Source organism: Phoenix dactylifera, chromosome 15 (genome assembly GCF_051530095.1).
Source record: "Phoenix dactylifera cultivar Ajwa chromosome 15, Ajwa_hap1_PhDact_Kaust_v1.1, whole genome shotgun sequence".
NCBI lineage: Eukaryota > Viridiplantae > Streptophyta > Magnoliopsida > Arecales > Arecaceae > Phoenix > Phoenix dactylifera.
Window position 1 is genome coordinate 24,922,457 of NC_143204.1, and position 14,322 is coordinate 24,936,778.

The window sequence follows — 14,322 nt, forward strand, 5'->3', positions numbered from 1 at the left end:
TGTGCATCCATCATACTATCAACTACAAGCATGCATGATCAAAATATAAATTGATACATAAATAATTATAAAAAAATCTTGCATCTTATCTTAGTTATTAGCATATCATAAATATATGTGAACAAAATATTTATAATCATGTAGGCTAATGTACGAGGATTCTTATCTCTATGCTGATATTGTAGACAGACTAATCATTTGCTCACACCGTGATCTATGAATCGGGATGTGCAGAACCCCACTTAACGTCCTCTTGCACAGAAAATTATTCTCTCACAGAATCAAATCCACATCAAAAATTATCCAAAGTATCCGACAACTTATAACTATCTACTGGTCCACTAAAGGATTCACCATCATGTAGTAACCTAGGACTACCCACCAATCCCTTCCACCCAAACTTCTTTGACTCAACTAGAGAGAGAAAACACGAAGATAAAGAGAGAAAAGAAGAAAAGAGAAACAAAAAGAGAGAAAAACTAGAGAGAAGAGAGAGAAAATAAGAGAAGAGAGAACTAAGGGTCTCTCTTTTTCTCTTTTTCCAAATGGTGGAAGGCACTCAGCGGCAGCTATTGCTCGTGGTCGGCAACCCCCAGTAGCCGACGACCCATGGCAGTGTCGGTGGCGTGCCACGCCCAATGATGGCCGGCAAAAATGGAAGAAAAGAGACATCAAATTAGGGGATATCCTGTTACCAGCAATCCGGCGACTCGCTGAACGAATTCCAAGCAAAACAGCGGCTCAAAATTGGGAAAAAAAGAAAGAGAGGAAGCTTACCTTGCCTCCGATGAGCTCTCTCGGCCGGATTAATGGTGAAATCCCTGAGTATATCCCACAGAATATCTAGAGATCTATCCCTTTAATGGGAGAACATCCAAGATAGATGCACAAGGAGGAGGAAAGAAACACTTTTATAGATAAAAAATGGGCTCAACATGAAGGGCTCATTTGGTTCGCGGGAAGCATTTTCCTTCCTAGGAATATGATTCCTGGGAAACAAATTCCTAGGAAGAGGATGCCTAGGAAAGTACTTTTGGCATGTTTGGTTGACCATGGGAAAGTGACAAATTTTCAAGGTACTTATGTTTGGTTGGCCATCCACTTTCCTAGGAAAGTTATATATAATTCCTATTATGCCCTTAATAAAAATTAGATTTTTAATGCCTCTTTAATGCTTCTTTAATGCTGAAGGGACTTTTTGGGAAAAAGTAAAAATGGAGTGATTCCCACCTAATGGGAAAGTAACTTTCCCATGTTTCTCATGGGAAAGACTTTCCCATGAAATGTGGGAATCACATTCCCATAGGAATACAACTTTCCCTTCTCTCTCCTTTGAAAACTCCAACCAAACAAGAGGCATCTCATTACTTTCCCGTTGACCACACTTTCCCCCCTTCTTTTCCCGCGAACCAAACGAGTCCGAAAGGATTTGGTGCCTTTAGACATTCTCCCTCCAGCAAAATTGGAGGAAGAAATCGAAAGTGGCGAAGCACGTGATGCAGCCCAGGCCCAAAATAATGGGTCCTTACAGTGCCCTTGCTGTGGAATTGAAAAGTTCTCGGTTCAACTTAGCTTATCAGACGTACGTTCATTGCTCAACACCAAAATTTTCTCTTTTTTGTTATTTTTTATTCCAATGAAAAGGCTGTTTTTTTCTATTTTTCCGCTTGTCTCAAAGTTGATTGTAATTTTTCTTCTTTTCCATTATTCTTTGTCTTTAATCATGCCAAAAAAAAATGAGACCTTTTGCTGTTTTAGTGCTGGTTCTACAGTTGGTTATACCTTTTGGATCTACTAATGTGCGGTCAGGGACGATTAAGATTTTAAAAGAAGCATTCATTCTCCCTTAGTTTACTCCTACAACAGAACTCAGCAGTACACTAGAATAGGAAGCAGTTTTTTTTGGAATCCCTTGCTATTAGCTTAGAATTGTTAATATAATATAAATTAAATATTTTAGTTAACTTACATTATTTCACACATGTTATATATCTTGCATGTTTGTAATGATATGTAGTGCTTGCTTGTCTTATTTGCTACAAATTTCCTGTTTACATCCTTCATTTCTTTTTTAATGCAATCCTGTTTGCGTTATTTTTTTTGTGATACGATATTCATATATTTAGATTCAGATAGAAGAATTTTCCCAAAAAATAATAATAATAAACATGTACGGAATTGTATGCCCCATCAAAAAGAAAGGAACCCAGCCTTGTTAGTCCAAACAATTTTGCTTCCAAATCGATAGTGGTGTTTTCAGTATATTGCGGCTTCACTTAAAAGTCATTTACAAGTTAAACTGCTGTCTATTCTTGTCCCTTAACCCCATATTGCGAAAGACTTGGTTTCCTTATTTACCGCTTACAGCTAATCGAATAGGATACTCTTGGATAACTCTGTCACGATAACCAAAGTTTAGTTAATAGCATTGCAATCTTAAATCGAGACCTTGGGACAAACAATAACATTATTATCATAAAGTAAACTAGAATGGAACCTGCACGATGCCTGAAGTGCAATTTTTTATTCTTTTTTAAGTTGTTCTTGGAATACAAAATAGAATAGATATAATAAAATAGGCAACAAAAATAAAATAGAATACGGCAGTTATGAGAGCTAAATTATTTTCTAAATAATTTTTTGATATTAATAACACATTATCACGCTATAGAATTCTAATATTATATGTATATCCATCGATATAGTAAAATAATATATTATTATTAAATAATCAGTTTATGATCCAACTTATGTATAATGAAAAAAAGTATTGCATCCAAAGGATAGTTAAATACAATATAACATGATTATTAGTAATTGTTCTTTCACTTTTAAGTAAAGTAATGAACACAAAAAATACAATAGAATTAATCAAAAATATTAGTATAATCTAATAAAAAAATTATTAATATCAGTATATATTAAGTAAGCATAGTTATAATAATATAATTAGTTTCTGTATTAATTTAGTAATACTAATGAAAGATTCTACATTTAATACAATTTAATAAGTTATTAAATTTATTATTAATAAAATTAGATAAAAAGCTATATTAAATAAGAGCCATGCTAAATAATATATTTTATTAATAATGTTATTAAATTGACCATTCATTTGATGAATGAAAAGCTCTCCACAAATAAATTTTTATTTTATTTTCTCTCTCTCTATACATACACACGCATGTGATATTAGATACCAAAATTTTCTACCCCTAATAATATCAACATCTTTGATGCTCCCTACTTGCATGCATGGCTTTTGTTAATATTTTTTTTCACCGGTAAAATAATTATTTATCATCAAGAATGAATGTTACTCAAGTCTTTATTTATGGTTTTTGAGTTGCATTAAATACTTCCACTGATAAAGCAGCCTGATGCTTCGTATATATCTCCTTTTCGATACAAATACAAATAGTTTAATATTTTTTTGTTAAAAAGGCAAAAAATGGTCAAGAAAGAGAGGGATAGATGAGAAACGATGCCGGAGGAACGCACCATCGGATGCCCGCAGAAACCGGCCAAGAAGACACGCGTCAGCAGTATTCACACGTGCCCCGCTCTCCCTCCATGTAAACGTGGCGATGAGTCAAGAGCCGGACGCTCCCTTTCCGCAAGACACGCAGCAGCACCATTCACACGTGTCCCGCTTCCCCCTCCCTCTAAAACCCAAATTTGCTCTCCCTGATGAACCCGGATCTCCCCAAATCGCCGAGTAATGGCGATCATGACGGAGTATGAGAGCCAATACAGGCCACCACCGCCGGCGGCAGTGGAGCGCATCAAGATATTCCTCCCGGAGAAGGTCCCCTCGGCCTCCCAAGTCCTGGTGGCGGTCACTCTCCTCGCCATCGGCGGCATCCTTCTCGCCCTCTCCGGCATCACCCTCACCGGCACCGTTATCGGGCTCGCCGTGGCGGCGCCGCTGTTCGTGCTCTTCAGCCCGGTGCTGGTACCGGCAGCGATGGCGATAGGGCTGGCGGTGACGGGATTGGTGGCGTCGGGGGCGTTGGGGCTGACCGCGCTAGTGGCGCTGTCGTGGGTGGTAAGCTACATGAGGGGGCGGCGGCGGAGGCCGGAGGGCATGGAGCACGCGAAGCGGCGGATGGCGGAGGCGGCGGGCCGTGTCGGGCAGCGGGCCAAGGGCGTCGGTCAGGGGATCCAGGAGAAAGCCCAAGAGGTGGCCAGCACGTAAAACCTGGTCTTCTGCTGCTGCGGGCGGCGGCGGCGGCGGCCTGTTAATTTGGGATGGAAGTGTTGTTCTGTACATGGGTGACATTCTCGTTTAGTTCGCTTCAGTTCTTGGTCGGTCTTATAGACTGTTCTGTGTCTGATGTCAGTTCTGTTGTCAGAGAAAGCACCGCCCTACCAACGCCGATGGTAAGTGTTGTGGGATGGGGTTCTCAGTTTAGTTCCACATCGGCTAATCAGCGGAAAGGTCTGTGCCTTATAATGAGGAGGCCTAAAACCTTTCCTCACGAGGCGTCTTTTATAGGACAAAACCGTGAGGGTAGGGGGCAACCTCCGCGGACCCCCGCGCCGTCAGGGCTCGGGACTGTCATTGGGCTCCGGCCCTGGGCGACCTCCCTGGGCGACCTCCCGCAGACCCGAAGCGGCAATCCCAGAGCGGACAATACCTCGGGAGGGACGCAGATGCTTTCCCTGCTCGGCCGGTGTGTGGGCTGGTGTCGGGGTTCCGACCCCACATCAGATGGCGCTAGAGGAAGGGCCCCGGCCACGCACAGACCTTCCCACTGAGGGGGCTGTGTTGTGGGATGGGGTTCCCAGTTTAGTCCCACATCGGCTAATCAGCGGAAAGGTCTGTGCCTTATAATGAGGAGGCCTAAAACCTTTCCTCACGAGGCGCCTTTTATAGGACAAAACCGTGAGGGTAGGGGGCAACCTCCGCGGACCCCCGCGCCGTCAGGGCTCGGGACTGTCATTGGGACTGTCATTGGGCTCCGGCCCTGGGCGACCTTCCTGGGCGACCTCCCGCAGACCCGAAGCGGCAATCCCAGAGCGGACAATACCTCGGGAGGGACGCAGATGCTTTCCCTGCTCGGCCGGTGTGTGGGCTGGTGTCGGGGTTCCGACCCCACATCAGTAAGTAATTATATAAGACTGCCTACTATCAAGTTTAATCATTCTCTTCACTAATTCAACGCTTTGTGAATTTACTATTGATGGATGTAGGATTTCAAATATGGATGGAGCTCTCAAACATTTCTAAATAAAGAAATAAAGCTGCCTTTCCGAAGGTTGATTAATGGATAAGAGTGATTGCTGTCAACTTATGTCCATTGATTTATGAATTTATTTATCGATAACTATAGAATTTCAATTGTAAATTTGGCCCACTAATTCCAAGTCCCCAAGGCTCTGTTATCAAGAATAATATTACTTACATGAATTAGATTATATATATATCTTGGAAGGAAACGTAACCAAAGGAAAACACTTGTAGTATAATTACAAAGGAAAATTAGTCTTTAACAAGGGGAAAGACCAACTTAAGGGGGCAACAAAAAAAAAAAAGGGAAAGAAAGAAAAGAAAACACTATATACAAAATGATCTTGATCCCCTGTCAAAGCTTTTCTTACAGGCAAACAAAAAGTAGATGCCTCAGTTAAGGGAGGACAGCCGTTCAATGAAGAGTTGGAAGGTCTCGTCCCGATCCAACATACTAACGCGCACGTATTTCGGCTCCGCTCCAAAGTGCCTACCGCTCCTAGTAAGTATTCTATGCCTCCTTAGAAAGCTCGCGCAGTCTTCTACCCCCTCCTTTTCACACTTCAGCCATGCAAAAGCTGCACGCAGTCAAGGCAAACGAAAGATGATGAAAAAACTTCAGATCATGCATGAACAATTTAGCTTAGTTTAATCTTCTATCAATAAAACTAACCAGACTCCAGCCATAATTATTTCCCTCAACTTCAATTAGATTTCTTAGTCAAATTGAGTAACATCTAAATCTTTATGCTGATGAACAAATGAAGATGTATGCTATATTTCTCGGACAAAAAAAAAAAAATCTTATGACATCCAAAGGAATAACTTATCCATTGTATTAAAGCATGGCAAGACTAGCAGGGTGCGATGGAAATCCAACTAGAGTTTCAAGACCTATTGGATTCCACGTGAACGCGCCATAAAAAGTGACGAGATATCTTGAAGGCGCCACAGCCTATCTGTCTTCGAATGCATATCGAATCTAGAAAATTGATGAGACCAAAGGAATCGGTAGTTATATAAGAATTGGAAAACCGCTCGGTTGGATACACGGTTCGGATTGAACTAAAGAGGAATTGGTTCACCCGTGGCCAGTTGCCCGGTTCAGAGGCGGATCAGGAGCGACCGCACCCAAACCGCTTACAGACCAAGCGGTTCAGGCTGAACCACTGTCGGTTCGTACCTAGACCGCTTGTAATTCAGGGCCGGTACGCTGGGAATGCCTGGGGCCCATTGTTTTCCCTTTTTTCCCCTTTTCTATTCGTTTTTTTTTTTTGGTAAGATTCTATTCCATGGTTTGATGGCCAGAAAACGCAGGAAAAAGGAGGTGAGGAAGGTTGGGGTTTTGGCATCTCGAGCTCTTCCACTTTAAATCCACATATTTAAGCTTCAAAAACCATCCCACTGAGGTAAGAAACTTGCTCCTTCCTTCTCTTTTTTTTTTAAAAAAAAAAAAATCTCAAAATCCGGGTCTAAGTATCCCAAAATCACTAAACCGAGAGGAGATACCGCAAAATTTTTTCAAAATGGTCATATAATGGTTGGCTTCATGCTCGAGAGCATCGATCCAAGCTCAAATACTAGAATTTTGGATGTTCCGGATCTAACCCCAAAACTCACACCTTATTTAGTCCAAAAGTAATCCAATCAAATGATGTTTGTTTGGAATGATTTCTGGAAATGACTTAGAGAATGGTTTATTCAACATACATACTAAATTTCTTTTTCTTTTTTTTTTTGAGCTACTACTTGTTTTTAAAATTATTTATACCGAAGTGCAATGTAAAAAATATTAAATATATAAAATTCATAAGTAAAATCTCGTATCATGTTTGTAATTATGATACTCGCAAGCTACTAAATTTCAGAAATAATGGGATAAAGTTCGGCATGTTCAAGTTTTACTCAAGCCTAGGCTGGAAAATTAAATAAATGGAAAAACGAACCCGACGAATGTATTATATATATCCGTCCAGTTCCTGTTTTGTGTATATAAAGCCCATCTACAAAAAAACCTGAGTTAAACTTAATTTTCTTCCTTATTCATAATTTCAAAATTTAATTATTTACATAATATTTCAAATATTATATATGGTATGATAGCTAACCGTGGGCTATATTCTGAGTCTAAAAGTTTTTTTGCTTGCAAAAAAATATTAATTTTTAGCAAATTTTCAAACAATTATATAAAATATATTAGAAATATTATACCTTAAAAAATATACTGGAAGTATTAGATAATTGCAAATTAATAACCGAGATATCATTTTCACGAGTAAACTCATTTTTATTTAAGAATTAATGTATAACTAATTAAATATAAATATATATGTTTAAAAATAAGAATTAAAACCTCAAAATGAAAAGTAACTTGGTCGACCTCTGTACATAATGCATATAGGAATTAAACATTCAGATAGAGCCGAGGAGATATGGAGGGTATATTCAGGATTCTAGAGCAGGCCAGAGTGCTGCTTTCACAATGGTCATATAAGGTTGATCGGCTGATACAGCACAATCACCGCATAAGGGACTACCATGAACATCATTATTAGTATATGACACTAGAGCAGCACTCATAATAGCAAAAAAGTGAGGGACTGTATTAAGATTTCGAACGATATGATTTTGTTATTGATTGCTATTACGTATATATGTTTATATGCTATTTTCTTGGATGATTAGTTCTACCTTGAGTCTTCTTTAGTGACTGATGGATCTATCAGTTGTAATTGTTGGTATGCCCCTTCTTTACGGATTTGTGGTTCTTAGCAATCTAATTAATTTTCAAATGCCAATATGGATGCCTGTATATTAATATAAAGTTTGGAGTGTGTAATATATCATTTGTATGAAATATGCGTATTTGTAGTCTCAGCACATACGTGAAACTGCAGCTAGGATTAGTTAACTTGATGTCCATATTTTATTTTCTTTAAAAACACAGTATTCAGACAAGAAAATGTTACAAGAAACCTAAAAGAATGTTTGAAGGCTAAAAAGGGTTGTATCAAGATCCTTAGGGCTGCGTACATGCATACTCATTGATTCCCTTCATCGGTTCAATCCTCCACCCTTGGTCAATACAGGATTGATCCTCAGTTTTCGAACATTTGTAGGGTCAGGTTACTATTATTGATTCAGAAGAAGGAAGCAAACTAGCTTAGGAGGTCTTCATGAAAAGCTAACTAATGCAGCATTCCAGTTTTATTACGTATTAGAAAAGAGGTGTACAGCAGCTAGAGTTGCATACCAGGATTGGTTCCAGTACTCTCTCCGGTGAACTTGCAAGTGCCGGTCGGAAACTCGGGTAGGCTAAAGATGCCTGAATTTTTGACAGCTTCTTGCAACTTTTTCCACCGCATGGTCATGAGCCGTCGGCCATAGTCGAAGAACTTGTTTCTGTTCTCAGTGTTAGGGAGCTCATAACCATCTGAGACCACTTTAAGTAGCTTTGCTGCTCGGAGTTGCGAGTCCTTGGACACTCCAATAGTATTCAGCTCGATGAACTTGACCATTTTCTTAGCAACAGCTCTGTCCTTCACTATCGCCCACCTGGTCATCAGAGACCATCCTAGCTAGTAAATTTCAAGTTAAAAATAACGGTAGACTAGTGAGATTTAACTATCACAATAATCTGGTAAACTAGACGGTGAAGATGGATGGTCACCCAAGTCGAGTTCCGGCATGGCCGCTGCTTTTCGAGACTGTGAAGAGCATAATATCATGGTCTGCTGGACCGCTAATGGGAGTATACTGAGGCCAATAGTAGGCCAAGTCATGGACTGTCTTTCCGGCATCGGAGTTCAGCACCGCCGCCCGTATAGAGCCATCAGGGTTGTTGGGGGAACATACGAGCTCAATGTATTTGTCGCCTTTGTAGGCGTATGCATCCCCGGCCCACCGGAAAAGCCCTGACTGGAGGTAGTCTGTCACTGCTGGGTAGGACTGCAGTTAGAGAAGTCAAGCTCAATTCGCAGATCATATTCCTAGGCAGCACTCAGTCCAAAACAGCAGAATATCCTAAATCATCAGGATCTTTATAGATCAACCTGGTCGGATTATAGTGCTCGCTGCATGCAATTGTGTGCAACACAGTGGTGTCTATGAGAAATAGATCAGATAGTGGACAGGAGGCACAAAATGTAGTAAACACTGCACGCGCCAAATGGAACTGGGTGCATCAAGCCTTCCGCAGCACTTCGATAGCCATAGATTAGAAAGATCTTAATTAATTACGAAGATGCAATGATAGATGAAAGACATATCAGAACATTATATGAAAAAAAAACTATAAGAAAACTATGCCCCAGGCAAACTAAGAACACGAGCGGAAGGCCGCAAGAAGCTTCAGAAACTTTCATGACAAACAAGCACCCACATCCGGTCAAAGGAATGGGAGAAAAAGATTCATTCTCCTATCAGTTGCTTAACCTATGCAGTTTGTGGACCCACTGGATCATCGAAAGCCAATCTGGCATTTGATTTATGTCATCGGGCTACGGAAGTTGAACTTCTTTTTACTAGGAACAAAGAAATGCACGCATCATGGTTGCTTTCTAGCAGAAATGCATCAATTAGATGATTCAGGTGAATTAAAATAGAAATTGCATGGATCCCATGGAACTACAAAACATGCATTAGGTCGATCATGCTACCCAGAAACAAGAAGCTCGGCACCCATATTGTTTTGTTTGAACTTCAGGAACATGAATGACTGACATAAGATTGGAATTAAACTCCAAATAAAAAACCAGGTTACAATCGCAGTAGGAAGACATAAGATGAGAAGCATCAGTCAACTTCGATTAAAAACGAAGTTGCAACCAATGCTTGGGCACCAAGCATCAGGGACAAGCAGGTATGGCCCAGAAAGATAATCGCCTTCGTTATATCTATATCGTGTGCTTATCGTATTTAATAACAAGGAATGATATGACAGCGACGGTGCCCACTGACTAAAGAGATTTGCGTTAAACAGAATAAATCCTTCTTGTTTAAGAAGCACAGCAGCACAGGTAAAGCCGATCTTTCAACACCAAAGGAAAAATAAAAGACAATAGAGATTCCCCGAGCTTACCGAGTAGTAAGGGGCAGCAGAAACAACGTTGATGGGCTCAGAGGCGTTGGAGGGAGATAGAGCATAGAGTGCAGACTGGAAGAGTTGGGTCGAGCCGGTGCCGGCGATGATGTAGCGGTCGTCGGTCACAGCATTGCCTACGAGGTTGTGGAGGCGCCGGACCTCTTTGGCGAACTCAGGCTCCAGAAACCAGCATACGTTGGTGACGTCTGAGAAGTAGCTCATGGTTTGCCACGCCGGGATGACGATGGCGCCTCGCTCCCCCATCCACTTCCAAAATGACTCAAACATGGTCGGGTCTCCACTGCGTCCAGGAACGGTACACCAAGGGGCAATTGAAGGTTCGGAATTCAGAACAAAATGTGGAGAATGTATTAGAAAAGAAATCCACAATGGAAAAACTCCACCATCAACAGTAAGATATTGCATCATTAATTTGAAATCCAAAAGAGTCTTTTTTTTTTTGTTGTACCATATAAAAAAAAGTCTTTTTTAAAGCAAGCAAGCAAGCAAAAAAAAAAAAGGAACATAGCGCATGCATACTTCGCAAATAAGTTGTTGAATTTATGAACAGTTGAATAGTTTTAGTAATGCCATAGAAAAGAATTACAAGGAGAATCATAATGACTGTTTGAAGAATTCTTCTATTATTTCAAAAAAAAAAAAATCAATATCATGATAGAGTAACTAATGTTACAAGTAATAAGAATATAGATAGGTTGGTGAATTGACACGGTAAACCTGGTCGATTTATTTACGAAAATAGCACTCTCTCTCTCTCTCTCTCGGGCCAGCACCATAACTGCTTTCAACCGCCTGAAAGAGTTCCACTGACAGCAACCTGGAAGAGAGCCTTAATGAAGACGCTCACACGCCTCTCTCAACCTCGCACCAGAACCCGCGAGACATCGCACGCATTCGGAGCCAAGATCCCGTCGCCATCGCGTCACCTCCGGTGACGGGATCCGACCAAAACGGTGGAATAAGAAAGGCGAGAGGGCGGTAAGAGTACTCACTGGACGAGGTCAATGACGGAGTCCCAGGAGACGGGGCGCGTGCCGCTGGTCGAGCTGACGTCGATGTCCTGCCCCGCGGCCATGTCTTCCTTATCCTGCTCCATCGGCGGCACCGGCGCGGCGGCGTCCATCGCCACCTTCGTCTCCTCCAGCGCTATGCCGCCCCCTCCGGCTGGGCAACTCCCCAGCCCTTCGCCGCCTTTATATAGAGGCCCCATGAGGACTGCCAAGAGGGCCAGGTTCAGCGTCACGGACGCGAACATGGCGAGCCCCCAAATCCGTCCTGGATTCCTCCTCCTCCTCCTCCTCCCCCCCTGGCTCGCCTTCCCCTTGTTCGCCATCGCCGTATCTCTTCTCTTCCAGAAAGGCACCTCCTTTCCGATTCCAGCAGACGAGGGGATACACTGTACTGAAGGGGAGAGCGAATCGCCGGAGGTCTCGAGCTTGGTCCGTCGAGCGACCGGAACCCCCTGATACCCGTTTCCGTTGGCTAGAGCCCTCCTCCTCCTCGTTTCGGTTCCTCCTGAGATTTCGAGGACGTCCTCCTCTCTGGATTCTCCAGTTTGCGGGTCCGTTCCTCCTGAGACAGATGGCTCCTTGGGTCGAGGAAGGGAGATTTCTGGGGCTCCTCTGTTTTTGCTCTTCTTTCTGGCAGGGGACGAGCTTGGAGTCCCTAGGATCTCTCCTTTTCCGAGCAACATAAAAGCCTTTTCCTTTTTCGGACGGTTTATTTGGATAAGCTTCCTGTTCTCCGGCCGAGATGACCTACAACCCCCCTTAACTATCTTGCCTTCTCTGCTAGCTTGCAACGACGATCCGTAGGAGAGAAAAGCTTCCAACGTTCTCAGCTTTCTGCTTCAAATCTAGCGGTGAGCTGCGGAAAGGAGGCGCATTTCGAAATCCTTCCTCTAGGGAGAAGAGAAAAAGGGGAACAGGGGAGGAGGATAGCTGCCTAAACCACCGATTCCCGATACCCTTTCCTCACTACACCGGCTCTCTCTCTCTCTCTCTCTCTCTCTCTCTGTCTCTGTCTCCCTCCTTCTCCTCCTCCTTCTCCTACCATCCAAAAGAACTTTTTTTTATTTGTATAAGTATAAATAGACCCCGGAAGGGAAACCAAAGAGGGAACTTTGGAAGCACGAAGGGAGCGGTTTAATGTAGGTAAAGCGGCTCCTCCTCCCTTTGTTCCCCCTTCTTTTTCTCGCTCCCTTTTTTTTTGTTTAAGCGCTAGTGCTGTTTTAAATATGGAGGAATTTAAGACGTGAAACAATATAGTATTATTATCTTGGAGGTTGAGGAGGATTTTAAGATTTAATTTTTGTTTTTTTTTTAACAACAAGTTTATGAGAGGAAAAGGAGATGAAGGGGAAATAATTAATGAGGTTGATGAGGTTCTGAGCATCATATGATTTCAAAGGTCCCATCAATTAGAGTTCATATGAGCCGGAGAGTGGAGAGGGACGGTGGGTGTCAGCGGAAGATTTGGATGCCAGTTTGGGCCTAAATTAGACACAGCGAGATTCACGATGGACATGCTCCTGGCGGCTGGAATGGTTGACGTGGCTGCTGGCAGACTGTGCCACGACCACTTCCACCTGATGATTTAAGTTTATGATAGGACGATAGTGCTCGCCTTCAAAATTGACGGTTTTACCTTCAAAATTGATGGTTGGTGCTCCGCCAAAAAGGTGCGACGCCAATCATTAAATGGAGATCGCTCCACTCCATCGCCCGTTGGTTTTGTCTACCTCGCCATCCCTCTTTCTCTTCCCTTCCTCGGGCTTGTTTGGTTCGCAGAAGATATATAAATTTTTTTTAAAAAAATATTTTAATTTTTGTTTTGGTATATTTGATTGACAATAAAAAAATAACAAATTTTAAGAGTACTTATATTTAGTTGATCATCTACTTTTCTGAAAAAATTATATATAATTTTTATTAAGTCTTTAATACCTCTTTAATACTGAATGACTTTTTTAAAAAAAAATAAAAATGGAGTTATTTTCAGCTCATGGGAAAGTAATTTTTTTATATTTCTCATGAAAAAGACTTTTTTATGAAACATGGGAATCATATTTTCATGGAAATATAACTTTTCTTTCTCTCTCCTTTGAAAACTCCAACCAAATAAGAGGCATCTCATTACTTTTCTGTTGACCACACTTTCTCCTCTTCTTTTTTCGCGAACCAAACGAGCCCTTAATGCTGTTGCCATCTAGTCTAATGACGATATTTCACATGATTTTGACGCACGTGGTTATCTGCAATGCATACGCGAGAAAGCCTAGATTACCACGTTTTTGTTACTTGAATTTTTTTTTCTCCCCCTCTCTCTCTCTTCTATTTTTTTTAGGAGATCTATCCGGGATAGAGATTATTTTTAGTTTTGCCGCACATAAAAAGGATGGTAGGGTTGGTTTGTAATACAAGTTCTCTTGAGCAGGATGGACACCGCTTGTGCCCGAGGCCAGGATGGAGACGCAGATTTTCAAATCCGAGAAATTTGAGAGGGAAAGCAAACAGGCCTACTCTTGGGGTTACTACGAATTTAGGAACACAAATTGGCGTCGAGAAATTTGAGAGGGGAAGCAAACAGACCTACTCTTGGGGTTACTACGAATTTAGGAACACAAATTGGCGTCAAGTATTTTGTAAGGAAATGAGTCCGGGTACATTGTCTTCTCCTGCGGGTGAAACTTCCCCATCCCTTATCTAAAACCAGGGGAGGTTTGGGAACTTAGCCAAAGCACCGGAGCCAACAAAATTTGGCAATTGGAAAGGCGTGTCTGTTTGAGATGGGCCGAGTTGGTGTTCATTGGGCAGCCACAAGACTTGGAATGTAGTGGATGGCAACTATCCGGACCGCACCGCTGTTCACCGAAAAGGCTACACCATCAATGTCCACCCAGCCTACTTTACATGTGTCTCCATAAGAAAGAGAACATAGAGTTGAAGCAGAGATAAGCAATTGATGATTGCAACGTTGGGCGTGT

General features: G+C 41.9%; 2 protein-coding genes across 2 annotated transcripts; one reads left to right on the forward strand and one right to left on the reverse strand.

Moving 5' to 3' along the window:
* Window positions 1–3,639: 3,639 nt before the first annotated feature.
* Window positions 3,640–4,342, forward strand: LOC103711567 (oleosin H2-like). The gene has a single exon (XM_088712004.2). The coding sequence runs from the start codon at window positions 3,722–3,724 to the stop codon at window positions 4,196–4,198; it is 477 nt and encodes a 158-aa protein (XP_088568130.1). The 5' UTR covers window positions 3,640–3,721; the 3' UTR covers window positions 4,199–4,342.
* A 1,102-nt stretch (window positions 4,343–5,444) lies between these two features.
* LOC103711568 (tryptophan aminotransferase-related protein 1-like) lies at window positions 5,445–12,473 on the reverse strand. Its single transcript, XM_089927378.1, has 5 exons — window positions 11,330–12,473; window positions 10,314–10,617; window positions 8,904–9,181; window positions 8,487–8,788; window positions 5,445–5,811 (listed from the first exon to the last, which is right to left on the reverse strand). Exons 1-5 carry the CDS (start codon window positions 12,028–12,030, stop codon window positions 5,627–5,629), a joined length of 1,770 nt encoding a protein of 589 aa, XP_089783504.1. The 5' UTR covers window positions 12,031–12,473; the 3' UTR covers window positions 5,445–5,626.
* Window positions 12,474–14,322: the final 1,849 nt, after the last annotated feature.

What these genes read in the sequence shown, in the direction of transcription:
- LOC103711567 (XM_088712004.2), top strand. Translation starts at nt 3,722, where the DNA reads ATGGCGATCATGACGGAGTATGAGAGCCAATACAGGCCACCACCGCCG.
- LOC103711568 (XM_089927378.1), bottom strand. Translation starts at nt 12,030, where the DNA reads ATGTTGCTCGGAAAAGGAGAGATCCTAGGGACTCCAAGCTCGTCCCCT. An exon ending in CATGCCGGAACTCGACTTGG is followed by an intron (nt 8,789 to 8,903) that starts GTGACCATCCAT and finishes TCTGATGACCAG; the next exon opens with GTGGGCGATAGTGAAGGACA. An exon ending in GAGTACTGGAACCAATCCTG is followed by an intron (nt 5,812 to 8,486) that starts GTATGCAACTCT and finishes GACTGCGTGCAG; the next exon opens with CTTTTGCATGGCTGAAGTGT.